The following is a 27,361-nucleotide window of genomic DNA, read 5'->3' on the forward strand; positions in this document are numbered from 1 at the left end:
ACCGGGAAAAGGAGGCAGCCTTTCGCATCTGCGTGGTAGGCTCATGCGTGCACGCGCGGTGGTCAGGCTACGGTTGCAGAGCAAATGCCGAGGAGGTGGGCGCGCAAGTTGCTGCCGTGGGGGCACAAGGCCTGCGAGAGGGACTCCGCGCTGTGAGACCGTGAGCTAGGTCGAGCGCGCGCCGCCTGTTTGGCCGGCCAGCGCCCCCGGCGGCGACGAGTCCCGATGTCACATCACCACGACACACCACCCTGGCCTGTTCCGGGCGGGATCCCACACCACACGGCTCCCTCCGAGCCTCCGAGCGCGATCGCTTTGTCCGCTTCGGCACAAGCAAACGGCGCGGATGGTGCTGTGACTGTGAGCCTGTGACTTGTGAGCGAGCGCCTGTGACCGCGAGACCGACGGAAGCGTCCCCATATGCCTCCTCAACTCTCAAGCGAACAGCAACCGCAGCGGAGCGAAACGTGACGACCTGACGTGGAGTAAGGAGTATACGCGCCGCACGTACAGTGGCCTTGTTCGGTTTTGCAACAAAACCAGCGCGCACCTTTCCCGAGAAGAGAATCTTGTATGCATGGATGGAGTACTAAATGAAGTCTATTTATAAAACTTTTTAGGGATGAGTATAACTTTTAGCGACGAATCTAATGACAGTAATTAATCGATGATTAGTTACAGTGGTGCTACAGTACCATCCTCTAATCTCGCGGTCAAAGACCTCATTAGATTCTTCAGGGTCACTAGCACGGGGTTCTGAAGTTGGTTTTGTAAACTGACTTTATTTGACACCGTAATTAGTAGTCAAAATTATTACTATTCCTAATACGCTACAATTTTAGCGCCAACCAAACAAGGCCAGTCATGCTGAAGCCGAAATTTTGAGTGACCATGCAGCTCGCTAGCATATAGCCTGCTACTCTATCTGCTGCTCTTTGGACACCGTCAGGGGGAAGACTTGTGCTACGCTGACAGTGGCTGCATGTAGCGTAGCCGTGCTGAGTTGCCGACCATACGCGAACGAGACTGCCTTTGCCCGCAGTACTAGATAGACCGTGCACCTTCTGTCCATCCATGCAGTAGCTGAGATGAACAGGCATTACCAGATGAGTTCCGGTGCCGCCGCAGCACACTAGTTTCCTTCCTGAAAAAGAAAAAAAAAAGGTGTACACAAACAAACCACCCTTACCGCCGGCGCAACGCAAGTACGCCATGACTGAGAACCTCGCCACCACGTCGCAGAACCCTACGTCGCAGAACGCGTGGCCGGCGTTTCCCCTCCGGACGCAGACATTCACCGACGTCACCGGCGCGGAACGGCGACGCGCGGGCCAGCGGAACATCCAAAGGATCCCAGCTTTCGCGACGCGACGCGTCGCTTTCCCCGGGACGGATCGTATGGTCTCACACGCCGATTTTAAAAACGGGGAGCATTCTGCGCCCAGGGATCCGCGGGCGATTTGGGGAGGTTTAGAATATGCGACTGGGTGCTGGGTGAGCGAAAAGAAAGGGAGAGGAAGGAGGAAGGGCGTTCCGAAAGCCGCGGCCGCTTTCCTCCACCGGCGATCGGCGATCGCGCTGTGTAGTGCTGAAACGGGGCGCGGAATCTTCGGCGAGTCCATACATCTGACCTGCGAGAATACGCCGTGGGGGAGATGGTATTTTTATCCTGACCGTGGTAGGAGCGAGCATTCTTCGTGCGCGATGCGTCTTGAGCATCAACCATGAGCAGGACTCGATCGAACGACGAGGACAGACACGAGAGTGAATTGCGAGTTGCCAAATTGCAAACAGGGACAAGGTGAACGTGAAGGAGGGGCTCAAGGAGCGAAGTGCAAAACTATTTATTAGCTCCCGGTCCCTGCTGCTGGAACATGTTCAGCACAGCAGAGCGCTCCTCCATGTCCATTTCCCAGAAAAGCTGCCCCGCCGTATGATTTGGCTTCTACCGGCCTGCTTTTGCCCCCCACCCCACACCACCCCGACCAGTGGATGCGAGCCGCCTTTCCCGCCCCACCTGCCGCCGCGCGCTCGCTGCACTGCGGTGCACCGGCACCGCGCGCCGATTCCACCCACCCACGCCCCCACAACGAGCGTCGCGTCGCGCACGTACACAGCTCTCCACCACGCTCCTGCTGCGTCGCTGCTGGGCCTGCGGCGGGGCGGGTGCGGTTCGCTGACGCCGGCCCCGGGCGCCAGCCAGTTGCCGTGCCTGCCTGCTCCCGGCTTTGGTTCGTCCATCTTTTCAACTTGGCTTCATGGGCGTGACCTGAGCTTGACCACCGCCTCGTTTCAGCTCTAGGGGTGGTCACCAGAAAGAAAAAACAGTTCGATGACGATCACACTTTGGTTGTACAAGCTGCAACGCTGCACGAGATGTAAGAAAAAGACAAGCTAAAGACCGCCGGTTCAGAGTAAAAACCTGTGCCTGTAAACTCCGTAACTCCTGGCGTGCTTGCGCGGTTAACCATGGTCACCCGTTAACCGCACCACCGCCGCGGACCTAACCCAGGCTCCGAGCCCGAACTCCCTCTTTGCCCCTCGCACGCCCTTTATTAACGCACAGAGTACAGAGCACACAGTCTTCAGTCTTCAGTCTTGCCGGAACTGAAAGGAAACCGAAAAGGAAACAGAGAAGAAGGCCTCATTCCACACTCCAGTACTCCACTCCCCTCCCCTCCCGGTCCCGGCGCTTTCTTGGATCGCGAGAAAACCACTCGAGAAACCCGCAGTTCTAGGGAACTGTATCGGCAGGAGCACGAGGAAGTAGAGGGTGCCGGGCATGGATCACGCCAGGGGACGGAGACGAGCAGGGAGGCAGCAACGACCGTCCCGGTCTCTGGTCTTGTTCTCGCTGTAAAGAGAGTAGGTGCCCTCTGAATTCCACTTGAGCGATCCAACTCCAGTCGCCTCGCCATGAAGCGGCCACGCGCCGGCAGCCCCTCCCTCCTTCCGACGGCCAGCCCGGATGGTAACTTGCCAGCCTCTTTTGTTTTTCCTTTTTCTTGCGCGAATTCTTCTCCCCCCCCCCCCCCCTTCTGTTTCGGTGGAACTCGTGCGGAAGATCTGAGGCGTGCTGTTGTTGATTTCCAGATGATGGTTACGGCGCGGCAGCTGGGATGGAGGCGGAGGAGGAGATGGTGGCGTGCGGCGGCGGCGGCGGGGAGAAGAAGCGGCGGCTGAGCGCGGAGCAGGTGCGCGCCCTGGAGCGGAGCTTCGAGGTGGAGAGCAAGCTGGAGCCGGAGCGCAAGGCGCGGCTGGCGCGCGACCTCGGCCTGCAGCCGCGCCAGGTCGCCGTCTGGTTCCAGAACCGCCGCGCGCGCTGGAAGACCAAGCAGCTCGAGCGCGACTACGCCGCGCTGCGCCACTCCTACGACGCGCTGAGGCGCGACCACGACGCGCTCCGCCGCGACAAGGACGCCCTCCTCGCCGAGGTATGTATCGCTGGCTGCCTCCTGCGCACGAGCAGGCACGACCCATGCGGCGTTCGTTTCTTTTAGGTGGGCGATGGTTGATCCTATCTTTGGTTGCTTGTTTGGATCGCCGCAGATCAAGGAGCTGAAGGCGAAGCTCGGGGACGAGGCAGCGGCGAGCTTCACGTCGGTCAAGGCGGAGCCGGCGGCCTCCGACGGGCCGCCGGCCGCGGGCGTGGGGTCGTCCGAGAGCGACTCCAGCGCGGTGCTGAACGACGCGGACCCGGCCGTGGGCGCGGCGGAGGCGCCGGTGCCGGAGGTGCAGGGCGCCCTCCTTCCCGCGCCCACCGGGGCCGCCGCGACGAGCCGCGGCGGGGCGTTCTTCCACGGGGGCTTCCTGAAGGTGGAGGAGGACGAGACGGGGTTCCTGGACGACGACGAGCCGTGCGGCGGGTTCTTCGCCGTGGAGCAGCCGCCGCCGATGGCGTGGTGGACCGAGCCCACGGCTGGAACTGAGCTGGGGTGGATGAGAGCGCGGACTTGGGATCTGTGAGCCAGCCGAGCCAAGCGGTGGGGGAATAAAGGATTCGGAGCGAGAGACGGGGGCTATTCTGCGAATTTTGTTGTCGTGGTGTGGCAAACCACAGTCGGGTGGCGGAAGGCACCCGCCCTAGTCCAGAGGGTGTGTACTTGGGGGTTAGCTAGTCCCAATTAGATTTCACTCAAGAACACGATGAACACAGCTGGTTTAGAGTGGTTCGGGCCACCGGAGCGTAATACCCTACGTCCACTGTGTGTTGTATTGCTTGCGCTCTCTAGCTGAGTCTTGAGAGAGTCTGAGGAGGATCTGTGTTCTAGCGGGTGTGCTCTCCCTTTTATATGTCCAAAAGGAGCACGTACACTGAGCGGGGCCCTGACATATGGACCCGGCGATGTATTATAAACTACACTTTGGCCTTCAATGCCTCAGATCCGGAGATCTTGTCGTCGGCTTCCGTGCGTAGCTTCTGACCAGGGATGGTCTTGAGCTGTCCTGTCAGAGTAGAGTCTAGCCTCTGCAGCCACGCGTCGAGGTCATGATGAAGTGCCGAACTACTGACTCAGTCCACTGTAGCAGCGTGCATTGTTGCTCCAGTCAGTAGCTGGTTATCATGACTCGTCGCCCATGCGCACGGCGCTGAGTCTTTAATGCTTGTCTTGGTAACTGACGAGCCGCCTCGGTAACTGGCGATCCACAATGTGGACTGACAAAAGCTGCCCCGTGCCTAGAGGCAGCAGAGCCTGCCTCGACCACTCGCACTTAATGCGGGTGGGTGAGGGAGCTTCCAGCGGAAGGCTTGCGCCCGCGCCCGCGTCTGCATGACACGCGGCGGCTCCGGACCCCTCCCGATCAGCTAGCTGAGCCGAGAACTCACGGGGGTCCGGATAGTCACGTGGAGGTCCCGGACCCATCTGCGGGAGTCCGGATGGCACGTGGAGGTCCCGGACCCACCTGCGGGGGTCTGGGTCCGCGGCCACAGGTACTGAGCATTTCCACCTCTAGGACACGTGGTGACACCGGACCCGTCCCTGAACGGGAAGCGGGTCCGGGACCGTTGGTCTGGTGAGATGGAGTCGGACCCCAGAGGTCCGGCTACTCAGCTCCTTAGGGCGTAGTTACGGATAACTACGCGAGTCTTGGCACAGTAGGAGTGGGTACCCCAGTTACAGGGTACCGACAGAGGCCCCCGGGCCCGCCTCGGGAGAGGCAACGAACCCGCAGGTGGGGCCACTACTGTGAGCAACTTGGCTGCTTCTGGCGCCCAGCGGTGCGCGTCGCAAGGGTCTTGTCCTGCGTCGTCCATCCTTTGGGTCACCTGCTGCATCATCACGTTTGGACCTGCACATGACTCAAGGTAGATGCTTAGTAGCGTGCCCACGGGTCCCAAATCCTGTTGGCTGTAATCCTTTGAGATAGACAGCTAGGTTCAGTGAACGGAGCTCAAGGGGCCGGCCTTTAGGTTAAGAGAAAGTCCGGACCTCCAGGTTCCTAGTCCTTGGTACTACGACACTCATTCACAGGAGGTGGTGCGTGCAGGCTTAGGATACGGAACCAGGCTAAGCGGCTACACGGCTCCGGACCTCCCCGGAGAATGAGTGCGCTTCCCTGAACCTACAGGTTCCCAGGGGTCCGAACCCCTCTCTTCCATGAGGGGTCTCGAGCTAAGTCACTAACTAGCCAATTCAATTCGGACCACAATCACCGCACAAGAGTAAGAAAGCCACGTGAGGGTTAGCGCAAACAGAATGCGTAGATTGAAATTGGAATGTAACATCCTTAGAGGCGAACTGAGAATAAACTTTTCCTTTATAATTAGATGTACATGAGATGTGTGATGTAAGCCAGAACACGGGTTTATGAGGCCGGAGCTATCCGGACCTCCGGGCCCCCAGTCTTAGGTACTACGGTACTCGCCCTAGAGAGGTAGACCATGCAGGCTTAGGGTACGGAACCAGTCTAAGCGGCTACACGGCTCCGGACCTCCCCGGAGGGTGAATACGCTTCCCTGAACCTGGTTCGCAGAGGTCCGGACCCCTCCACGGGGGAGGCTCACCGGACTGGACCACACGGAAGTACTACCTAGTTACAAAGGAAAAGGCTTTATTCCCTGCTGGACCTCTAAGGGTAGGACTTACAGAGATGTAGAGTCGGGGGTGCGACCGGAGTCGGCTTTCCGCCGGAGCGGGCTTGGTGCGACCGGAGTCGGCTTTCCGCCGGAGCGGGCTTGGTGCGACCGGAGTCGGCTTTCCGCCGGAGATGGCTTCCTCACATGAGTGAGGTATGCTGCGAGCTAGGATTTGTCTCTCCGCCGCACGCAGCTTGTGAGGGGGCCCTTGATGGGCGCCCTGACTCTTGTCGGCGAGCAGCGCGCGCCGCCGCCGACGGTGGCTGCTCCACAGGCACGGTTGCCCTTGGAGCAGGAAGGCGAGAGGCGTGTGGCGCGGATGATGCCACCCTCTGTCATCTCCACGTCGTCCACACGAACCATGGAGACGAGGAAGAGATGAACTACGACCAGCTAAATGCCCCCTACCTGGCGCGCCAGATGTCGTGGTGTGGCAAACCACAGCCGGGTGCGCGGAAGTCACCCGCCCTAGCCCAGAGGGTGTGTACTCGGGGGTTAGCTAGTCCCAGTTAGATCTCACTCAAGAACACGATGAACACAGCTGGTTTAGAGTGGTTCGGGCCGCCGGAGCGTAATACCCTACGTCCACTGTGTGTTGTATTGCTTGCGCTCTCTAGCTGAGTCTTGAGAGAGTCTGAGGAGGATCTGTGTTCTAGCGGGTGTGCTCTCCCTTTTATATGTCCAAGGGGAGCACGTACACTGAGCGGGGCCCTGACATATGGACCCGGCGATGTATTATAAACTACAATTTGGCCTTCAATGCCTCAGATCCGGAGATCTTGTCGTCGGCTTCCGTGCGTAGCTTCTGACCAGGGATGGTCTTGAGCTGTCCTGTCAGAGTATAGTCTAGCCTCTGCAGCCACGCGTCGAGGTCATGATGAAGCGCCGAACTACTGACTCAGTCCACTGTAGCAGCGTGCATTGTTGCTCCAGTCAGTAGCTGGTTATCATGACTCGTCGCCCATGCGCACGGCGCTGAGTCTTTAATGCTTGTCTTGGTAACTGACGAGCCGCCTCGGTAACTGGCGATCCACAATGTGGACTGACAAAAGCTGCCCCGTGCCCAGAGACAGCAGAGCCTGCCTCGACCACTCGCACTTAATGCGGGTGGGTGAGGGAGCTTCCAGCGGAAGGCTTGCGCCCGCGTCCGCGTCTGCGTGACACGCGGCGGCTCCGGACCCCTCCCGATCAGCTAGCTGAGCCGAGAGCTCACGGGGGTCCGGATAGTCACGTGAGGTCCCGGACCCATCTGCGGGAGTCCGGATGGCACGTGGAGGTCCCGGACCCACCTGCGGGGGTCTGGGTCCGCGGCCACAGGTACTGAGCATTTCCACCTCTAGGACACGTGGTGACACCGGACCCGTCCCTGAACGGGAAGCGGGTCCGGGACCGTTGGTCTGGTGAGATGGAGTCGGACACCAGAGGTCCGGCTACTCAGCTCCTTAGGGCGTAGTTACGGATAACTACGCGAGTCTTGGCACAGTAGGAGTGGGTACCCCAGTTACAGAGTACCGACATTTGTAAAATGGAATTTTACCTAGTCCTTTTTTGTCAATTCCTGCGCGTATTAGCAGGGTGGTGGTAGTAGTAGTAACCAACCTAGAATAGAATCAACCCTAAGCACGTAGTGTTTGGTTAACTTTGGACCCCAGTGCAAAAATGCGACCAGAATCGACGAAGAGGGGGGACAGCGACAGTGGGAAGAGAGGAGTGTAGAGGAAGAGCTGGGCGAGGAAACGGCCAACCCGCCGGTCCCTGTTGGCGGGCCCGGGGCCACGTGAAAGTCAGGCATTGCTGGCGCCACCATTGACCGGCGGGCCTGCCAGTGGCGCCGATCGGCGACGTGGACGTGCCTGGCCGTGCGCGCCCGTGGCGTCTTGCGCGAAAGCGTTGGCTCCGGGCCTCCGGCTCTGCTCCCTGATTTCTCTGTATCTGATTTGGAATCTTGCCGCTCGCCGTGGAGCGGATCGCCGGCGTGCCGGTGCCACGGGAAATGGCGATCGATCTCGATCGGTGTCTGTGTGTTCTCTTTGATCCTGCTGAGGAGCTCTGATCGAGAAGACGAGAAGCGACCCGATCTTGTCAGATGGTGATCGGTGTTCTTGTACGAGACCGAGTACTTTTCTGCTACTCTGATTCCGCGTATTCAGAGAATTCCCGTTTTGTGCCACTGCGATTAAGATTTTCCTCTCTACAGTGTTCTCACCGCAGCGTATCATGATCCGGGATTTTTTTTTTAAAGTTGATCCGGGATAGTTGGAGATTCAGAGTTCGTCCATCCATCTTTTCAAAAAGAGTTCGTCCATCCAGTGCGGCGGAAAGGTGATGCGCGTAATGATGTGCGATCAGATGGCAGTGGCACGGCGTTAGGATATGTACTGAAGCCTTGTTTAGATGCATAAATTTTTGGATATAAATCAGTATAGTATTTTCGTTTGTATTTGATAATTATCGTCCCACCATGGATTAATTAGGCTCAAAAGATTCGTCTCGCAAATTATAGACAAACTGTATAATTAGTTATTTTGTTTAGCTATGTTAAATATTTCATATATATGTTCAAAAATTCGATCTGATGGATGGAGAATCTTGTAAAGTTTTGGAATTTTAAAGACATCTAAACAAGACCTAAGGCCAGCACTTGCTCCGTCCAGTGGTAGTCCTGAACCCCGATCTCTTCGACTGTCGGAATGATTACCAGCACGGAGTAAAATAAGACTTGCCGCGTACGGCGTCCTTAACCTCCAAGCACAAGAGTACCGAGCTGTGGTTCAGCGTGGGCAGTACGGAGCATTCATCAACTTGTCATGGGTTGCTTGATCACTGTTTATGCTTCCCGATGCAGCAGAGTATTTTGCAGGACTGTTCAGATGTTACTGTAGTTTTGATCACTTCGGACGTAGGTGTGCCGGAAGGATTCTGTGTCTCCGAGACCAACCCTTTTTTTTTCCATTGTGTTCGTCGCGGAGTATGGAGATCGCTTATGGGAGGTGCGGGTGGCCGGGTGGGTGGGGCCGTGGGGGCGGGGGGTGTTGGATTTGATGGAAAGGAAACCATGCATTTCTTCAACAACAAAAAAACCATGCTGACATGGTCTGATGGAGCCCCTCTATAGGTGCAAAAGGGCACATCACACACTTCCATTTGTTGCTTCTCGTAGTCGTTTTACCTCCTCAAATCGAGCCTTGTTAGGGAAAAGGGTGAGGAAAGATATCTAGGTATGAGATCAGATATCCTGAATAATAACAAGAGGAAAATACATGCATGCGGTGAAAAGAAGTTCATTCCTAGTCAAATTTGATTGTCAGTTCCACACATGCCTGGGACAAGAAAGGCAGCACGGAAATCTTAAGGCTGACGCTGACTTACTTTTCCCAATCAAATGATAAAGTGGATGCTCTTGATTCTCTATCTACTACAGTTTAAAGTTGATTAGCTCTAGCACCTCGATCACTCGCCTGTCAAATTAAATTCGATCGAGTTCGGTCATTTTTTTCTTGCATTATTTGCGGCGGTGAGATCTAAATAGCAAGAAACGCAAATATTCGTGGTATTTCTGCTTCTGGTGGGCAGCATGGTCGGCAAGACACTGAGTGGAAGTTTTCTGGACGAGATGGCATGAGCTATAGTGTTCAGTTGACCACCTGAGGCATTAAGCTAAGGCATGATGTGAGTTACAGCCACATGCGTAGAGGAGAATTTCGGGTATGTTCAGCCACATTCTAATCTTGTGGCTAGTTCTAATTCCACGAGCTCGAGGTGGTTCAGGACGGTTGGTGTGTACTTTGTGATGATAGACATTCTGGTCGCGTCATCGATATCTCTCCATCAATCACTGATGACTTGATCAGCCGGACAGTATGTATAGCTTATAAACAGCAGCAGCAGCATCACGTAGCTGTCAGTGGAAATCATATTTGGCTTCCTCAATTCATTTGAAAACACGCGCGTGAAGCGCGGCTGCGAGATGCTGAAGTGACTCGCGTATTTATTATGAGTACACTTCTCTGTCAGAAGGTCATAAACGCATGTGTATCGTATGTGATGTACGTGGAACAAGCTAGTACGAATGTATGATGGCTTTGCGAGCTTTGCAGCAGCAACGGTATCAGATGAAATAATTTTGTTTTGAAAAGTTGCTATCAGATGAGTATAGGAATCGAGGTGATAGAGAGGTCGAGATAGCAGAGTTCAATGCAGGCATGCACTGTCTGACTTGGCTTCCAACCATCAAGACTCTGCAATCCTAGTTTACTGATTACATGTATCAGTTCGGCAACCTATCCAAATCTTCATTCAATACAATGGTCAGTAATTAATTTGGAATTAACAACAAGATCGTCGCGCAGATGTTGAAGGATCAGTAGCTGCTGGCTAAACAGATGGAGGTGACAGGGAATGCTGTGGCTCAACTGTCCATTAACCAACACTCTGCTCATGATGAAGATCCTTCATCATCTGTATGACTGTGTCCACATAGGACCAGCAGTTTCGGTTGTCCAGTGGTAGTTTTATAGGCACAATTAGACTGAAAACTAGATAACTGTGTCAAATTAGTTTTATGGTGATGAAACTCTCATCACATCACATGAAACTTCATCATTCTCCCTCTTTACCATGTTAGCAAAATTGATGATATTTAATGTTATAAAATCCTCTATAAAACTCCCATTGAGACTGGCATAACCAACCATCGGCGTCCTACGGTGGGGTTTTCAGGCAACAGAAACATTCTACCCAAGCTGTCGTTTTCGAGATTTGTGGGAGTGAACGCTAGAATTTGGAAATCCAAGCGGTGGAGATAGCCATGGTGCCAGAAACCTCCGGTCCCTCTGGCGAGGGGACTGAGGAGTGGCGAGTGGCACAGAGAGGTTGTCTGGTGCAGGATGTGGTGGTGGCTCCTGGCTCCTATGAGATCCGGACATGTCACACTCATTTTTTTTCGCAAACGTGTCTGGGCATGTGTTTCATTAAGAGGGTAGACAAAGTATTTACAGTGGCCGATTACAGAAAAGGGGAATCAACCACAAGGAAAAAAAGTCTGGAGCGATTACAAAATAACCAATTCGCGACCAGGTATCCTGCCAAACGCATCTGCAACCGGGTACAAGTGGTGGTATCCGGCGAGACACCAACTAGCCACCTCGTCAAAGATCAGCGCCAGTAGTTCAGTAACAGTGCGGTCTTGATGATGAAAAGTCCTTCTGTTGCGTTCTTTCCATAAGCACCAGCTAGTTAGCACGACCATAGAGTCGAAACACTTCCTGGCGGCCTTGGTAAAGCGGTTGTGGGCTGAGACCCACCAATCGGCCAAAGAGAGATCCACTGTAGAGGGTACGACAATGGCCCAGCCAAGCTTTTGTAGAAGAGCAGACCAAATTTGTCTTGCAAAAACACAGGACACGAGCAGGTGGCCGATAGATTCGGACTCTTGATCACATAGGGCACAGAGATCATCATTTTGCAAATTACGTTTTTTGCGACGCTGTGCCGTCCAGCAGCGATCATGGAGAGCGAGCCAAATGAAGAACTTACATTTGGGTGGGGCGCGTGTTTTGCTCAGAAGACTTGCGCCTTTGATGGAGAGCTGGCCAATGAAGGACTGATATGCTGAAGCCGTGGAGAAGCACTTGTCAGCCGTCCACTTCCAGCAGACCCTATCAGGGGTGTCGTGCAGCTGGACGAGCTGCAACCGGTCCCAGATCTGCAAGTACTCGACAAGAACCTGGACAGTGAGAGCTCCGGATATATCCTTTATCCATTGCCTGTTGTCGAGGGCCTGAGCCACGGTGCGTTGCGCACGAACCCGAGCAGAGACAGCGTTGCAGAGGCATGGGGCTAGATCCTGGAACGAGGACCCCTGCAACCAGCGATCGGACCAAAACAAGGCTGTGGTGCCGTCACCTAATTCCACATACACAGAGGCCTGGAACATAGCTTCGACCAGAGGCTCACGATCATCGTTCAAATGCAACCAAGGTCTGGAAGAATCAGTTTTCCTGAGCCAGAGCCATCGCAGACGTAGAGCAAAACCAAAGCGATCCAGGTCAATGATGCCAAGACCACCCAAATCAGGTGGCCGGCATACTCGCGGCCAGGCCAACAAACAATGACCATTTTTTGCGGAAGCTGCCCCCGACCACAGAAAGCCTTTGCGGATTTTGTCAATGCACTGGATTGCCCAAGGTGAGATTCGAACCGCCAAAGCAGTGTGTGTGGGAATGGCTGAAAGGGTGGACTTGATCAGAACTGTCCGGCCGGCTTTGTTGAGAAAATTGGCCTTCCAGAAGGATAAGCGTTTAGCGACCTTGGCTATCCATTTGCTATGGTTTTTCTTTCCTGAGCAAAAATCTCTCAAGTTATATGTTTACTCAGTGTGTCTCTGTCTATGTACGTCTGCCGTTGAATTTCTCGAATTGAAAATTTTATGACTGAACAGATTGCAAATCACTTCAAGAATGAAATCCAGTTACTTGACAGTTTGCGTAGACTGAAACAAATTTGGTGGCCCATATCCGCATGTGGTGCATACACTTGAGTTTTGTCAACACCCGGTTTTGTGATTTGTGGAGGCAAGACACTTCATCTCTCCAGAGTGATGTATCTGTCAGTACAGCTACCAACATCTCTGTACTTTCAGACTCGAGTCTATCAAGTATTTCAGCAACAACAGCTTCAAATGTGCACCAGTGCATGGATCCACCGAATTGGTGCTCCAGTGATCAGAGGAGCCATCAAACAATTTAGACAGATTAAAAAAAATCCTAGTTCCAAGAGAATGGAACTATGGACCACTGGCCACTAGTAACCAATACCTCAAAACCATAAGAATCACAATTCTTAATGTATGAACCGTCTTTGCTAAATATAAACAAGATGGCAACAAAATTTTCATGCTATGCTAGATCAGAAACACTTCTTTTTCCTTGCCCCTGCTCCTGCAATGCGCTCCGACAAGTGTCGCCGTCTTGGTCGCATTTCATTCTTTGCATTGCAAGCAGGCATCACATGTCAATTGCATCTTCCTCCCTATCTCCACTCTGCTACTTCTTTCCAAGGGCCAAGTTGACCCTGATTTCCCTGCCTTCCATTTCCTGCATTATGCACTACTGTTCAGCTCAATGTATTCTGCTGACTCATGTGAATTCAAGACCGGATTTTTCCCTAAATCAAAAAAATCAATGTGCCATTTGAACAATGTAGGCATTTTTTTATCTCTAGAAAGAAAGAACAGGTAAAATTACGTCTTTCAATTCTATGAACCATAAAAGATTCATGTAATCATAATTTCTTCCAACTTCAGCTATTTGTACTAAGCAAACATATTTCAGCGCGCACAGTTAATTCAGAAAAAAATGTATGTTTCAGCACACCACGTTTATCAGAAACGATGATTCCTTTCTTGGGTATTTGGCAGTCAGGATTCGCAACATTTATTTTAGAGATACAATCACACAGTTTTTCAGACATGACATACCATTCCGTTGAGCGAGGAAAGCGCCTCGTCCATCTCCTCCTTGGTGGAGTAGCAGACGAAGCCATAGCCCCTTGACCGACCGGTTTCACCATCGTAGAGCACCCTTGCGTTGACCACGTTGCCGCACCGCTGGAACGCCTCCGTGAGCATCTCTGAGGTGACTGTCCACGACAGGTTGCCGACGAAGAGCTTGTGCTCCGTCTCCGGGTACAGTGGCAGCTTTGGTTTCGGTCGGTCAGCGAAGTTCACCTTCATCGTCCGGCCACCGTACAGCTGGTCGAAAATTCAAAAACCGTCACAAATACAGTTGACTGGTGTTGTACAATACTACACAAATTGCTATTACTGATTGTGCAGCTGACAATACTGCACTTACGGTGCCGTCGAGGTTCTTGATGACCAGCTCGCAGTCTTGAACTGTGGTCATTGTCACGAAGGCGAACCCTCGGCTTCTTCCCGTGGTACGATCGTACAACACCTAACATGGAAGTTCTGAGATCAAACTAGCCAATCTTAGGCAAGCTGCCTAAACATGTGTTGCAAGTACCCACTTTGTTCTAGGAGCAATTCTCTAATGATGCTATTCTTCAGCAATAACAGGGCTTTGGGTTATACTAAAACGTGAAATGAAATGCCGTAGTAAAATTACTAGACAATCTGATAATAAAATCCTGAAGGCATTTTACTGCAGTATATGTGGACATCCGATTGGTGCACAGGCAACGATTGTTCGGCCTTCAAAATTTCACAAAAGCAGGTACCACAGCAAAGAGTGCAGTTCGGCATTTGAGTGAACATTAGGCGTACCTCGACCATCTCCGGGCTGGCGTACTCCTGCACAATGCCGGCGAGCTGCGCGCTGTCGCAGTTGTACGGCAGGTTCCCAAAGTACAGCTTGGTAGTGGTGGTGATCGGCGCCTCCGACGGGCCACCGTCGTCCGAGCTGGCCTCGGCGGCCCCATCTTTCTCCTGTTCCGGCTGCTCTTGTTCCGCGACCTCATCTTGCTCTAGCAACTGTCCCTCGGCGACCTCCTCCTCGACAGCCGTCGCCGCAGCCTCCTCCTGCGACACCATCGCGGTGACCGCGAGCCCGCGCCTCCGCGCCACGGGCACCAGGGGCGCGGCGAGGTTGTCGGCCACGAGACGCTTGTGCCCCCGCGCCGGACGCGGGAACACGGACGCGTACTGGACCTGAAGCTGGAGCAGGAGCTGCGTCCCCGCGGCGTCGGCCGAGAACTTGGGACAGGCCAAGCGCAGCGCCGCGCGCGCGGCGGTGGAGGGGCAGGAGTTGGCCATGGTTCCCGCAAGGCGGAGGCCGGATGAGAGGGACGGGGATGGCCAGGCAACGGAGCAGGCAGGGCTTGGCAGGTTGGCGCCTGGTGGTGTGGTTGTGATTTGGAGGGGCGCGAGGCCACCCAGTGGGAAGGGATGATGGCAGAGGGGATAAGTGGCGGAGTAACATGAACCGTTGACACGTGGGCCCGTTTGTGTGGTGCTTGATGTGGTTACGCCACAATAAGAATCTTTATTTTATTTATTTTTTGTTTGCTTCTGCCTAGAACACATGTCCGAGTCCCAAAGATTCTTGTTGTAACGTGACAAGTGTTTTTTTTTTGCAAGATTATTCATGCCCTACGCCCCCTACATTTTCGCTTTCACTGCATGCTAACCTTGGCACATTTAGAACAGAGTTCCCCATGATCCATTGCAATGTTTGAGCTATCAACATTGAGCCCACGGAGCAAAATGAACCACTGGTTCAGGTTTGTTTGGATGGTAGCCACATCCTGTCATCTTTTTATCATCGCCAGCTCTGATAAATAACACATCGAGCAACATAGAGAAGAACAAGGACGCGATCCCTCTTTATTTTTTGCAAGCTTCCTTACATATACTAGACAGATACTGAAGTAAAAAAAAAAAAAACTGTAGCAAAACCTAAACAATCTGAACAAATCAAAGATTCTGAACGCGTTCCGCCGCGTCTGCCTTCCTTGGGGCCCGGCGACAGGTCGGCCTTCCACTTCTCGAGCTTCTGCTCGAGCTTCCTCTGCTCCGCGGCCGTGCCCTTGCGTTCCAGGTGCCCGTAGTGGTCGATGAACGCCGGGTTTCTTTGGTCCTCGTCGACGTCCGGATCCTCGATGCACTCGGCGATCTTGCACAGCGACGCCAACCTCGTCATCACAAGGTCCCGGACGGCGAACGCGTCGGGCGAGCTGGGGGCGTCGTAGAGCGGCACGGTGCGCGCGGCGTTGGTGGCGTCCAGCAGCGCCACGGCCACGTTGACGATGCCCTGCGGTTGCGGCGGAGCGAGCGCGGCCGCCGGGGCGCACGTACGTGCTCACCACGATGCGCGTGAGGCCGAGCACGGCGACGGCGGCGTCGCCGCCGGTAAATGTTCTCGTGTGTCCCTATGGGGCTATGGACTTGTACCCACCCGATGCTGGAATCGTTGAGTTTGGAATCTCCATGCAGGTGAGTCTGTTGTGATTACGATACTTATGTTATTGGTGAAATTTCTCCCAAAGAGACCCCACCCGCCAGCTTCATCGCGCCGGGACTCTTCACAGATTAACCCCCGGCCCGGGTGCATCCCCGATCGGCTGCTTCACCTCACCTCGCCGGAACTCTACACAGATCAACCCTGGTGCATCCCCGATCCGCCTGCTTCATCTCGCCGGAACTCTTCCCAGATCTACCCGGTGCATCCCGTCCCGGTCGTGCTTCCCTCCTCATCTAAACCGCGCCACTGTCCCTTGCTCCGATCCGCTCGCGGAACAGCGGGGGCAAGTTGCGCCATCTAAACGGCGCCACTCTACCTTGCTCGGCGCGCGGAATCGCTGGGCACAAGTTGCACGATGTGAGTGCCTACTCGCTTGCTGTTAAGTTCGATTTGTGTTTCTACTATACATCTAACTGGAGTGGGTTAAGTTCAGCCCGAATTTATCCATTGTACCCCTCTTTAATCATAGCATAGCATCTAAGTTACTTAACCTATTTTGGATGTGGCTCTATTTCGATCTACAAATAACTCCTAACCCAACATCTATAGACAAAGCAGGGCCTTTTTATGTTTTTCATTCCGACTTCTCTTCTTTCTGATCATGTATGTATGTGGCAGTTTCCTACCATCATCAGTGTGTTGTTTAGGAATTCTTTACCAACCGCTGTTAATACCCTTTTGTTTAAACAAATGTATGGTAGACAAGACAACAGTGTCATAAAAGGTTAGTCCGTTAGGTTGAGTAGTTCTGTTTGGGCTTGCTCATTTAGCTTCATTTATCCATCTTTTTACCGCAAATATTTGGTTTAATTGGATTCATGCTGTTTTCCGACCTTTTATTTTGTGCGCTCTGTGCTGATTTTAACCAGCTTCTTGGAAGTAAGAACTGCCTGCTGATATTTTCACCACTTTCTTATTTTCTATACAACACTTGTTAAATCCGAGCCTTTTACATTTATATGCACAGAGTCAGGTCAATTTTATGCTGATTCCCATCAAAATGCATACTGTTAGATAATATATGTATTGTCACTCAACCTGAAAAAATAGAAGTTAACAAGGTACTTTCCATTTCTGTTTTCTTATTCATGCTGGGGCATTATATCAAAAATTTCAACAATGAGCTGCTCTACTTACATTTGCATTTACTTTCTGCTTCAGGACTGCAAAAACCCTGAAAAAAAGGGGGGCGATCGATTGCACTAGAGGCTTGAGTAGGGAGCAGAGAGCTATTAGCAGAAGTTTCAAAAAGCTTCAGTCGTCGCTGACTTCAAGTTGTAGCGATGGCCCAAAAAGCTCGAGCGATGACATGAAAGGCTCTGGGACATCGATAAAACCAAAACTCAGTCATACTGAGAAATGCATTAGGAGACTGGCAAAACAAATGCTAAAACGTGAGTTACGGATTTTGAACTTGCTGGTTCTTCCTTTCCTTGCACATATTGCTTATTAGAACACTGATTGTGGTGGATCATGTTCATTACTTAGATGATATGAGTCACAGGCGGCGGGTAGATGCTGTGAAAAAACGATGCGCTGCTCGGGCAGCACAGTTTGGCATGCTTCCTGAAAGAGTTGTTTCAAAAACCTCTTTTGAAGAGAAACCATTTGGCCATCTTGTCCAACCTGGGATGAAATTTTATGATGCCAGTGCGAATCATATGCAATATGTGTCCTCCACTGTTGTCTCGCTTGCTTTGTTTGATGGTGATTATGCTGCTATATCCTTATGAGTTTTCTTTATATTTTAGTTTACTTTATGAATGATTATTAAAATTGTGATCTTGTGCAGAAGATGAGATGTTATTTGCATGCTCAGGCATACCTCTACCATTTGATACAGCTACCAAACTCGATTTAACAAGAATTGTGACTTCAGCATGTTTGGTTAGAAAATTTAATCTCAAGAGGAATAGAGATGATAAATTGAGGGTTTGTGCTGCTAATAATTGTGCCCTCCCTCTATTTGGCTTTGTTTACTCAAGCTAATTGTGTCCATTTTGCGCTGATTGCTGATGTAATGCTTTTATCACTCTAGGTTGAAGTGCGCCTTCCTAATGGTAAGAGCACCCTTGGATTCTTGGGACTGTATGATGATGATATTGCTATAGTCACATCATTGGACTTCCTAGAAGTGGTTCCTCTAGATCTGGATTATAAATCAGTACCTGTCTCTTCTGATGATCATGTAATAGCTGTTGGACGTGCATTCAGTTCGTACAGTTTGTGGGCTTTGGATGGGGTTCCATGTACAGAATGCAGCAAGACGTGGGTTTCTTCTACTTCAGATACAACAAAGGTATGCTGTGGATTTGTTTGTATTTTCACATGATGGAAAACTTGAAACCAATAATTGTGTTATTATGTTGGTGGTAAGGTATCGCTGTGGTATGTGCTGTATGCACCAAGGTATAATGCAAATTTCTGTTATAAACCCTACCACTTTGCTTCTGTTCTAGGCTGTACTTGGAGGGCCACTTATACAAAATAAAGTAGAAAGTAAGGGAAGACTTCTTGGGATGACCCTTGATCTTAATCATGATGACAAGAGATACACCTTCCTACCACTGGGATCACTTAAAGAACGCTTGGAGCATTTTCAGATACTCAAGTATGTCTTATGCGCTTTCAGTATTTATGCTAGGTATTTTACATTTGTTTCAAATCCCCTCCTGTTCTACGCTACGCCCCCATAAGGTATGCCAATTTCTAACACTTTGCATCGGTGCCTAAGGGGTTTTAAATTGGTAATTTGTGGATTGAAAGTGATTTGTTTCTTGCTACCTCTGCCTGTAGATTCTTTGTGTGCCAGAGCCACATTTCCTGTTGCTGAATAGCTTGACCTTGATTTTGACCCTATATTTTGTTCAGACTATATGGACAGTGCAACTTATATTTGTGACATTTAATTGCTCAAATGACACTTTTTTTTGTTAAATTTTTATAAGCCTGATTTTAAAGTCTTCTTTCATTACCTTATCCTTTTAGTAACGATTCAGTTGATTTGTTGGTACGACCATTTGGCTGTTCGGCTTGTTCCTCTTGTTATTTATAAAAACTCTACTTTGTTCTATTGCAGTCCTAAAGTAATTGACTTCCATAATTATTCCTTGCCTAAAGGTGTATCAAGGATAATCCCTTCAGGTATTCAATAATGCTAGTCATCATTACAACCTAGTGATCATTATGCACAGAATATTATGTGAATGCTACATCTGAGTATTTGTCATCATCAGGATTTATGTTAGTGATTAACCAGCTAAAAGCCCTTGGCTATCCCTTGCCACCTCCACTTGTGCTCTAATGTAAGTCATTTGCTTTTGATATTGCTGATCTTTGTGTTGTTCTATATAGAGCTAACTTCTGAGCTTGTTTCAATAACCAGTGGACGGGCGGTTGATTAATAAATTTGAAGGTTGCTTTGGTGAATCATATCCTTGGAAAGGGTATAGCCCTGGTCCTGGTCGTATACGCAGTGTTTCTGAAGGGTTTGTCTAGTCGCGACTTACAAAAAATGTTTTGGACAAAATATCTCATCGTGTTGTCTCTCTTGCTTCATTCAATGGTGATTTTTACAATTATTATGATCATTACTTTTATGTGCTAGTATTTGATCATAGCTAATGATTGAATTTATGATGTGCAGAAGGTATTAGGTTTTTTGCATGCACAGGCTTGCTTATAAAGTTCTATGGGCACAATGTCATCCTAACTTCTGCCAGCTTGGTTAGAAATGATGATGAAGGTGACATTGATAATAACTTAAAGGTTCGTACTGCTAAGCATTTCTTTTGGTCATTTATGTTATTTATAATTATAATTTATAATTGGAAAAATTCTTTCTACACTCGCTTGTAGCTACTCCTACGTGTATATCTCATGATGTATGATGTATCTGACCCAACGAAGAGTATGTATGTGAAGTATATGGTCATACTAGATAGTATATGATGGTATAGACATTAAGTATGTGACCATATATGGAGTATATGGACATACTTATTTTTAATATATAGTGGTAATGTATAATCATAATATATTTAAAAATCAGGGATGCTTTTGAAATTTTTTGCATATATCTATTTGAAGTATCTTAGAATTAGTATATGAACATACTCAAAGTGATAAATGAGTATATGGACATACGCATGATGGCATATTGATGGTGAGAGTAGCTACACGCGAGTGTAGAAAAAACTCGTCTATTTATAATTTATATTTATAATTATATATTATATGATGGTTAGCTGAACTCACGTTATCTTTGCAGATTGAGGTGTTTCTCCCACCAAATCAGCGTCGCAGTGGGACAGTGGAAGTGTATAATTTGAACTATAATATTGCTATTATCAGTGTGGCAAAGAGATTCTTTCACACTTGTCCAGAAGACATTTTCAAAACAAATCCATCATCTGAGAAGGCTTATCGACAATTAATTTCAAATGAACATCTGAAATCATCTCAAAAAGTAATAGCTGTAGGACGTGATGCTTGTGAAGGACTATTAATGGGCACAATTGGTGAAGTGAAGCCTACAAACGAGGACAGCAAACTTAACTGTGAAGAACTTAGGTTATCCACTTGTGAAATCAATAAGGTACTGTGGTCAACTTCTCTTGCTGTTTTTGTACATGGTAGCTATAGTTCCATCAGATTCTTAGTTATCCTCTTTAATCATACATTTGCTCTCTAGTAAACTTTGGGCTTCTGTTTTCTTGTATGCTAGGCTGGGATTGGAGGCCCTCTTATTGATCTTAGTGGGAGGTTTGTTGGCATGAACTTCTATGATGGAAGAAGGGTAACTCCTTTCTTGCCAAAGAGCAAGATCGTTGAAGTTCTTAATGCAGTTCCGGAACCACATGGGTATTACCTTTTTTGTTGTGTCAATGCTAACTGGGCAGGCATAATAGTTCCTTGAACTTACATTTGAAAAATATTTTGATGACAGAGCATACTGGCCTCGCCACATTGTTCCTCATGATGATGGTTGGCCGACAAAGAAAAACAGGTACTGACGTTTTTCTATTGCCACTTTGACTTAATTCAACATCTAATTACATAACCAACTTGCATTGTAAAAAAAAATTTATTGAATGACAGGTGGTCCGTGCCCCCCTCCATATTGGTACCATGGTGAACTTGATGTGGATGGGGATGAATTACCGGCGCTTATGGGAAGACAGCTGCAGGTTGGGACTCGGAAGTATTAACAGGACCTTCTGCCCGTTTATCTAGTAGTATCTAAGTATCTACTGAAGTTCTATTGTTGACCACATAGAGGTTGGACAGGCTTGTGTAATGCAACCATAACTTGTTTGGTTCCTTGGTCAAGTCCCTAAGCCTGGCTCCAACAATGCAAAAAGGGGGTCCTAGTCTGGCTTCCTGGAAACGAGATTCACGAGCGTTTCCAAGAAACCAGGCTTGCACAAGCTTGTTGGTCCACGAGTGATATGCATCCCCTCAGGCCCTCACCTCCGTCCATTTTCACCGCACTGCAAAGTCCGTGAACATCCCTCATCGCCGCTCTAGTTCGCCTGGAGCCACCGTGTATATCTCGTCGCACGGCCCGCCCTCGATGATGCCGGTGACCATGCGCCTTGCCCAGTTCATGGCACTCGAACGATGGGTCCAATAGACAGAGGGAGTGATTCGTTCTTCCACATTGCAGTCGTCTGAACTTGAGACCACGACGGCGAGAATGAGCAGTTCTTGGAGAGGATTCGTGGGTGGCGGAGCTTGATTTGACCACGCTGGAGGTGGAGGTGGAAGTGGGGAGGAGCTGTTGGCGCGAACACGTGGAGACGAATCGGCCATGATGGAGCTCGATCATCATGGAGGAAGAGCAGCCGCAGGAGGTCGAGGCTGCTGGAGCCTGGAAGCGCTTGAGGTGGCGCATGTCCCAGTCCCTCTGCGCCCGTTGGGGTCCTGCAACAGCGATTGGTGTCTGTCGTCCCTGACATCTAGCGGGTTGTCTAGGCCCATAGTGTTTCCTGACAATCACCATGCCCCTGAAGCTCGGAGCCTAGTCATGGAGCCATCATCAATGCGGGGCTTTCACCACGGGTATGTGCTCGTGGAGGAGATGAATGTTGCACACAATGTGCTCGATGTAATGGGTCGGGGGATCTCTATCCAAATCGATGAGTTAAACTCACCACATTGAGGAAGGGTGACCATACCCAATGCAAGCAGTGGCGAATCTAGAATTTGGATTTAGGGGGGTTCATCTTCCTTTTCTTCTTCCTCTCCCTCTCTTTTCCTTCTTCCTTATTTTCCTCTTCCTCTTCTTAATCCATGGTTGAAAATTATAGGGGAGCTTTGGGGGACTCCATTAGTTCCATAGGCATAGGGGGGCTGGAGCACCCCAGCACCCCCTAGCTCCGCCGCTGAATGCAAGCCTACCAACCAAACACGATTCTCGTAAACCGGGCTAAACTAAGCTCACCAACCAAACATGAGACTCCAGCACTGTTGGAGTCAGGCTAAGGCTAGCCATGGCTATTTTCCAGCCAAGTTTGAACTAAGCCAAGCAACCAATCACACCCATAAATAACGTAAGTTTGACTGTTGAGGTAGGGATTGTTTATCTGACTCGCTATTGACAAGTTTGCTCAAATGTTTGACTAAATACGATCTGCTGTCCACATTGCATCGCAATGAGGGGTTCGTTGTATTCGACATGGATGATTTGTTTAGTAAAAATGTCAAAGAAACTTATAAAACTCATCGGTCTAACTACATGTTGATTGTAAATCCGACATTTTGGACGATCAGAAAAAAGTGGTTTATGCTGCAAAATTTGTTTTGGCCATCTAAGAGCAAACCCTATTCTTGTTCATCACTGACAGGTTCAAGGACCCGACGTTCCTAGTGTTCCCACTTCATAATAAACATAGGGTCTGCCTAGTTTACGATGATCCTCCGACAGTGGATTTTTTTCCTTTTTTAGTAAGTTTTTGTCGTTTTGTGATTAAAAAAATTAGAAAAGAATTTCATGAAAAAATTTCGAGAAATAGAAAATTTTTCAAGGAAGATTTGAAGGGCAGAAAAAAAATTCAAGAAACTTTTTGCAAAAGTTTTTTTCCTATCTCTCGAAGATCGGAAGGACAGAAAATTTTTGGCAGAAATTTGAAGGAAAAATTTCATTCTAAAAAAAGTTTGGCAGAAACAGCTTTTTTAAAAAATGCATCAAAAAAATAAAAAAAGGAAAAAAACAAAGAGCGTCAAAAAATTTTGCATGAAAAAAAGAAAAAAACGGATTTCGGGGCGGCCGGTGCGGGGGGCGAGCGCCGGCCTTCCCCGCCGACCCACTGTTGCCGCCGAGGGCGAGCGCCTCCCGCCGCCGGCCAGCCGGCCCCGCCGCGCCTCCGTTCGCTGGCCGCCATGGATCAGACTAGGGGAGGGGAGAGAGGAAGGGGGAGGGGGAAAGGAGCCGCGGGCGCGTCGGTGGGATCCAGATGCAGAAAGGAAAATGTGAAGGGAAAAGGAGAGGGGGAGGCAGAGAGACAGTGGGTCCCGCGCACGTGGTAGAAAAAAATCGACCGCCGGAAGGAGAAGGTTACGGTCGGTTGTAAAATCAGCATTGAGATAAACGCACCCGCTCAGCTTCGATAGCTTTTTGGCAGAACGCTCGCTCTTATGGGCCGCAATTCCATTTGGGTCCACAAAACCGACCGACCAGCCAGTCAGGAGGAACGGGGCTTGCGTCCTCAGCCTAGAGACGGTCGGGCAACAAGGCGGTTGTAACACCCCGGGTGTTTACACAGTATTTTAATTAGGTGCCTGCACAGTAATTGTGTGGGTTTGCTATACATTATGTGCTCGATTTAAGTGAAAAGGATCTTTTTGTAATTATGAAAGGTTATATGTGTAATTATGATTTTATGTAAGGTCCTTTATAAAGTTATTTGTGTTTATAGCTTTTATGGAGGGTGTTTGTGCAAAATTTCAGTGCATTTATTGCATGGCATCAAATTTTGCTTGAAGGTCTACATTTGAAGTGAAATTGCTTTGAAAAAGACAAATTTCCTGGAATTCAAAATCCCTTCAACAATTTTAATTTTAGCTCTTGAAGCTTTGGCCAAATAAATTTTTGCACAACATCAAAGTTGTAGATCTTGAAATTTTGAACAACTTTCATGTTGGGCACTTTTCCATTTGAGCTTTGGTTTAAAAGTTATCACTGGTTTACAATTTAGTCCCTGGAATTTTTGGAAATTGCAAAATCGCCCTTATGACCATCTCCCCCTCCCTGCTCTGCTTCTCGCCGCCGGCCACCGACAGCGCCGCCGTGGAGCGCCTTCCCGGCTTTCCCGGCCATTACTTCGCCGTGCGCTGGCTTCCACGCGTCGCCGGCGAGCTCCTCCCCCTCCTGTTGCCTCGCGCTGGAGCCCCCACCCCTCGCCACGCACCCCCGCCGCGCCCAGAACCTCCCCGACGGCCGCCACCGCGACGCCGCCGTGGAGCGTCCCCTGCAGAGCCCGCCGCTCTATTCTAGCGAGCTCCCGAGCACTACAAGAGCCCCAGAACTCGATTTCGTGCTTCCCTTCGCTCTCTCATCGCTCCCACGCCGCAGAACGCCGCCGCCGCCCTGCTTGAACCCCGGCGAGCTCCACCCCGCCACGGAGCCGCCACCCCAGACCCGCTCCACCCCTACAGCCCCCACCCTTAGCACCGCCTCGACCTCGCGCAGCTCCCAGGCCACTTCCCCTCGCCCAAACCTCACCGGAGCACCCTCGCCGTTGCTCGCCTCCGCCGCCGACCCGCCCTGCTCCGCCGAGCCGCCGCTTCCGAGTCTCTCCCCGCGACCCTAGGCCACCCAGAGGTGCGCCTTGCACCCGTGAAGCTCACGTACCCCTCCACTCTCGCCGCCGGTGAGCCCCTCGCCGGGAAATCGCCGGTCAACCGCCGCCCCCTCTCTCTGACCCGGCCCAGGGACCTCGGGGTGGAAGAAACAAAACTTCAGGGTGTTATTTGAATAGACCTAGACTCATGTGAATAGTGCACTAAGGACTGCTTTGTAATATTTTTCAGTGAACTTTGAAATTCTAGATCAATTCATAGAAAATTCGTAAAATAGCAAATCTTGATGTTTTGGAATCCTTTTGGAGAGCTCTATGCAGTAGAACCATAATATGTTAGGCTTTAGTTGCCAGTTTTTGCTGTATAAATGGTTTTGTGTCACTAGATAAATAAATACTAGATGTTTAGTCTTTTTCTTATCTGATGCTTGAAAGCTGTTATTGCTATGAAATTTTGGTGGTAGTTTACTCATGTAACACTAGCTTTGCTATAAAAATTTCATGGTCAGTTCCCTTGTGTAGCTATTTATTTGTTTTAATCTTTGTTTAGTACACTTTATTTATGGTAAATAGTTTCTGTTTGTAATAAATCATGATTTTATTTTGGCATGTTCTTTTTGAGTAGATTAGCTTGTCCAGGAAGTTTAAGCTTCAGTTCATGGCTATAATAGGAGTTAAAATTGAATCTTGTTAAACTGGTGTCTGTTTTGTTTAATTTATCTGAATTAATTCCGTGTATATAAAATCATGAAAAATTCACAGTAGCTAGATCAACCCTGTGGAGATATCCTGTTAAATTTTGAGCTTCTGTTTTGATCTATTTTGATCTGTATAATTCAGGCTTGTACTAGGTGTTGCCTGCATAAATGATTTATTGTGATTAAATGGTTACATGTCTTCATATGATATTTGCAGGATAGCTTAGTATGTTCATGTTCTGTTTAGTGTAATTTTGGTGTAATTTATTTCTATTTTTACTCTGAGTTGTTGATTTATTTGTAAACCATGACTTAATTGTATAGGAAATCACCCCCACTTGTTTATGAAGTTAGTCAACTTCTTTTGTGCTGTTGATCATGATGCCTTGTGTAGTTAAATTTGTTATTTAACTACTCTATAAACGATTGCCCATGCTTGTTTATAATGTTGTTCTTGCATTACATATAGATACGACTACTTTGTCAGACGGGACGTACGAGTTGATTCCGGAGTCTGACGGAGGTGATCTCGAAGCTCAAGTGAACACTGCGGAACTAACTGAAGCCCCGAACCAAAGTTCGGAAGAGCCTAGCGCTGAAATAGTTAGCAACTACCGAGAAGGCAAGCCCCGGACATAACCTATGTTTCAAATTATTATCATTTACTGTTATTACTTACTTGTGCATTTACAGTTCTTAGGATTTGAATTGAAACCCTAGATGCATGATCCTAGGAACCTATGTACTGAACACTAGACCTGAGTTCGACTATCTGCTAAGCTTATAGGAACGGTAAAAGTCGAGTGATTGCCTGTCACTCGCGAGCTTTATAGGAATTGCTTGTTTACTTTCTGTTATCAATATAAGGACGACGGACGGGGTTGTGTTCGATATCATGTCCTATGTGAGACCCCGTCTGTGTTGATGAACTTGCTAAGGTCGCGGTGTGTGGTAGTGCTGGTTAAGTTTTTGAAAGTACTAGTCACATGCCGTAAATATGGTACGCGGCAAGCCTAGTAGCCGATTGGACCGGGGAGTGGATATACCTCCCACTCTCTCAGTAGGGATAGGTTTTATTATATGTTGCGCAACACTACGACTTCTAGGGACAAGGTTCGGCCTTGGAGCCCTGTAGTCGGGGAGAGTGGCACTATCCACAAGCCGGAAAGAAAGGTTAACGGTTGTTTGGGAATGACCCGACGGTATTCCAGACGTGTGTGCTAGGTTACCCTTGCAAGGTTGAATTTCGATTCAGAATCGTCCGCCTCTCACGATGAAATGAGACTGCTTGATCTCTTTGCCACACAGAGTAATAAGAGCAACAATATTCTTATTAATCTTGATGTTTGCTTAGAAGTTCCACCATGAATGGTTAGTAGATGCTTACATAGAATGGTTAATCAACTAGAATCTTGCAGCTAAAACTTGAAAATAAGGACCTACTCTTTATTGCTTTTCAGCAAAGGAAAACCAGAGCCTTACAAAGCCTTGCATAGTCTAGCTAAGGTGGGCTACTTATACCCGTTGTCGGTTAAGTCTTGCTGAGTATTAGAATACTCAGCCTTGCTGTTGAAACCTTTTTTTCAGGTATGACTTTTGAGGATCAGGTCGCTAGCTTGACCTATCCTTGCTCGTTGCCTCCTGGCTGGTCCGTAGAATGGGATACGTCTTCGGCCGGCAATGACTATGACGAGTGATACCAGGCTTGGGCTAGCTTGGTATACTTTTGGCGACGTGTTGTAGTGATCGTGTTTCATCTTCCGCTGTTTAGACTCTGAACTTATAATCCTGGCTTGTATAACT

General features: G+C 49.5%; 3 protein-coding genes and 1 long non-coding RNA gene across 13 annotated transcripts; 2 read left to right on the forward strand and 2 right to left on the reverse strand.

Moving 5' to 3' along the window:
- Nucleotides 1-1,802: 1,802 nt before the first annotated feature.
- LOC120660964 lies at nt 1,803-2,558 on the reverse strand. The gene is made up of 2 exons (XR_005669773.1): nt 2,423-2,558; nt 1,803-2,298 (listed from the first exon to the last, which is right to left on the reverse strand). It is a non-coding gene; the product is annotated as an uncharacterized LOC120660964 (long non-coding RNA).
- Nucleotides 2,559-2,582: 24 nt separating this feature from the next.
- On the forward strand, nt 2,583-8,249 carry LOC120660963 (homeobox-leucine zipper protein HOX4-like). 2 transcript variants are annotated; one of them, XR_005669772.1, is made up of 4 exons: nt 2,583-2,971; nt 3,094-3,434; nt 3,550-4,032; nt 7,597-8,249. XR_005669772.1 is itself a non-coding variant. In XM_039939625.1 (3 exons), exons 1-3 carry the CDS (start codon nt 2,917-2,919, stop codon nt 3,964-3,966), a joined length of 813 nt encoding a protein of 270 aa, XP_039795559.1. In that variant the 5' UTR covers nt 2,583-2,916; the 3' UTR covers nt 3,967-4,360. The 2 variants fall into 2 exon arrangements, 1 of the variants encoding a protein (XP_039795559.1); XM_039939625.1 differs by lacking the exon at nt 7,597-8,249 and having other exon boundaries at nt 3,550-4,360.
- Nucleotides 8,250-12,786: 4,537 nt separating this feature from the next.
- Nucleotides 12,787-14,970, reverse strand: LOC120660965 (28 kDa ribonucleoprotein, chloroplastic-like). The gene is made up of 4 exons (XM_039939626.1): nt 14,364-14,970; nt 13,933-14,034; nt 13,557-13,829; nt 12,787-13,173 (listed from the first exon to the last, which is right to left on the reverse strand). The coding sequence occupies exons 1-4, from the start codon at nt 14,850-14,852 to the stop codon at nt 13,123-13,125; spliced, it is 915 nt and encodes a 304-aa protein (XP_039795560.1). The 5' UTR covers nt 14,853-14,970; the 3' UTR covers nt 12,787-13,122.
- Nucleotides 14,971-15,567: 597 nt separating this feature from the next.
- LOC120660966 lies at nt 15,568-21,410 on the forward strand. 9 transcript variants are annotated; one of them, XM_039939632.1, is made up of 16 exons: nt 15,828-16,031; nt 16,127-16,416; nt 17,221-17,453; nt 17,548-17,766; nt 17,852-17,991; nt 18,098-18,119; nt 18,255-18,358; nt 18,519-18,670; nt 19,139-19,203; nt 19,296-19,364; nt 19,445-19,624; nt 19,706-19,827; nt 20,330-20,656; nt 20,786-20,922; nt 21,008-21,067; nt 21,160-21,398. In XM_039939632.1, coding segments are annotated over exons 2-10 (1,005 nt in total). In that variant the 5' UTR covers nt 15,828-16,031; nt 16,127-16,414; the 3' UTR covers nt 19,364; nt 19,445-19,624; nt 19,706-19,827; nt 20,330-20,656; nt 20,786-20,922; nt 21,008-21,067; nt 21,160-21,398. The 9 variants fall into 9 exon arrangements, 7 of the variants coding, with proteins under 7 accessions (XP_039795563.1, XP_039795566.1, XP_039795564.1 ...); XM_039939629.1 differs by having other exon boundaries at nt 15,569-16,031; nt 16,194-16,416; nt 18,098-18,358; XM_039939630.1 differs by having other exon boundaries at nt 18,098-18,358; nt 20,330-20,693.
- Nucleotides 21,411-27,361: the final 5,951 nt, after the last annotated feature.

This window comes from Panicum virgatum, chromosome 2N, assembly GCF_016808335.1.
Source record: "Panicum virgatum strain AP13 chromosome 2N, P.virgatum_v5, whole genome shotgun sequence".
NCBI lineage: Eukaryota > Viridiplantae > Streptophyta > Magnoliopsida > Poales > Poaceae > Panicum > Panicum virgatum.

Bases quoted from the DNA above. Each gene is read 5' to 3' on its own strand.
- LOC120660963 (XM_039939625.1), top strand. From the start codon at position 2,917: ATGAAGCGGCCACGCGCCGGCAGCCCCTCCCTCCTTCCGACGGCCAGC. The intron at 2,972-3,093 runs GTAACTTGCCAG...GTTGATTTCCAG, and splicing joins TCCGACGGCCAGCCCGGATG to ATGATGGTTACGGCGCGGCA. The intron at 3,435-3,549 runs GTATGTATCGCT...GGATCGCCGCAG, and splicing joins AGGACGCCCTCCTCGCCGAG to ATCAAGGAGCTGAAGGCGAA.
- LOC120660965 (XM_039939626.1), bottom strand. From the start codon at position 14,852: ATGGCCAACTCCTGCCCCTCCACCGCCGCGCGCGCGGCGCTGCGCTTG. The intron at 14,035-14,363 runs GTACGCCTAATG...CTTCCATGTTAG, and splicing joins CCAGCCCGGAGATGGTCGAG to GTGTTGTACGATCGTACCAC. The intron at 13,830-13,932 runs GTAAGTGCAGTA...ATTTTCGACCAG, and splicing joins TCAAGAACCTCGACGGCACC to CTGTACGGTGGCCGGACGAT.
- LOC120660966 (XM_039939629.1), top strand. The intron at 17,454-17,547 runs GTGAGTTACGGA...TTCATTACTTAG, and splicing joins GGCAAAACAAATGCTAAAAC to ATGATATGAGTCACAGGCGG. The intron at 19,204-19,295 runs GTATTCAATAAT...TGTCATCATCAG, and splicing joins ATCAAGGATAATCCCTTCAG to GATTTATGTTAGTGATTAAC.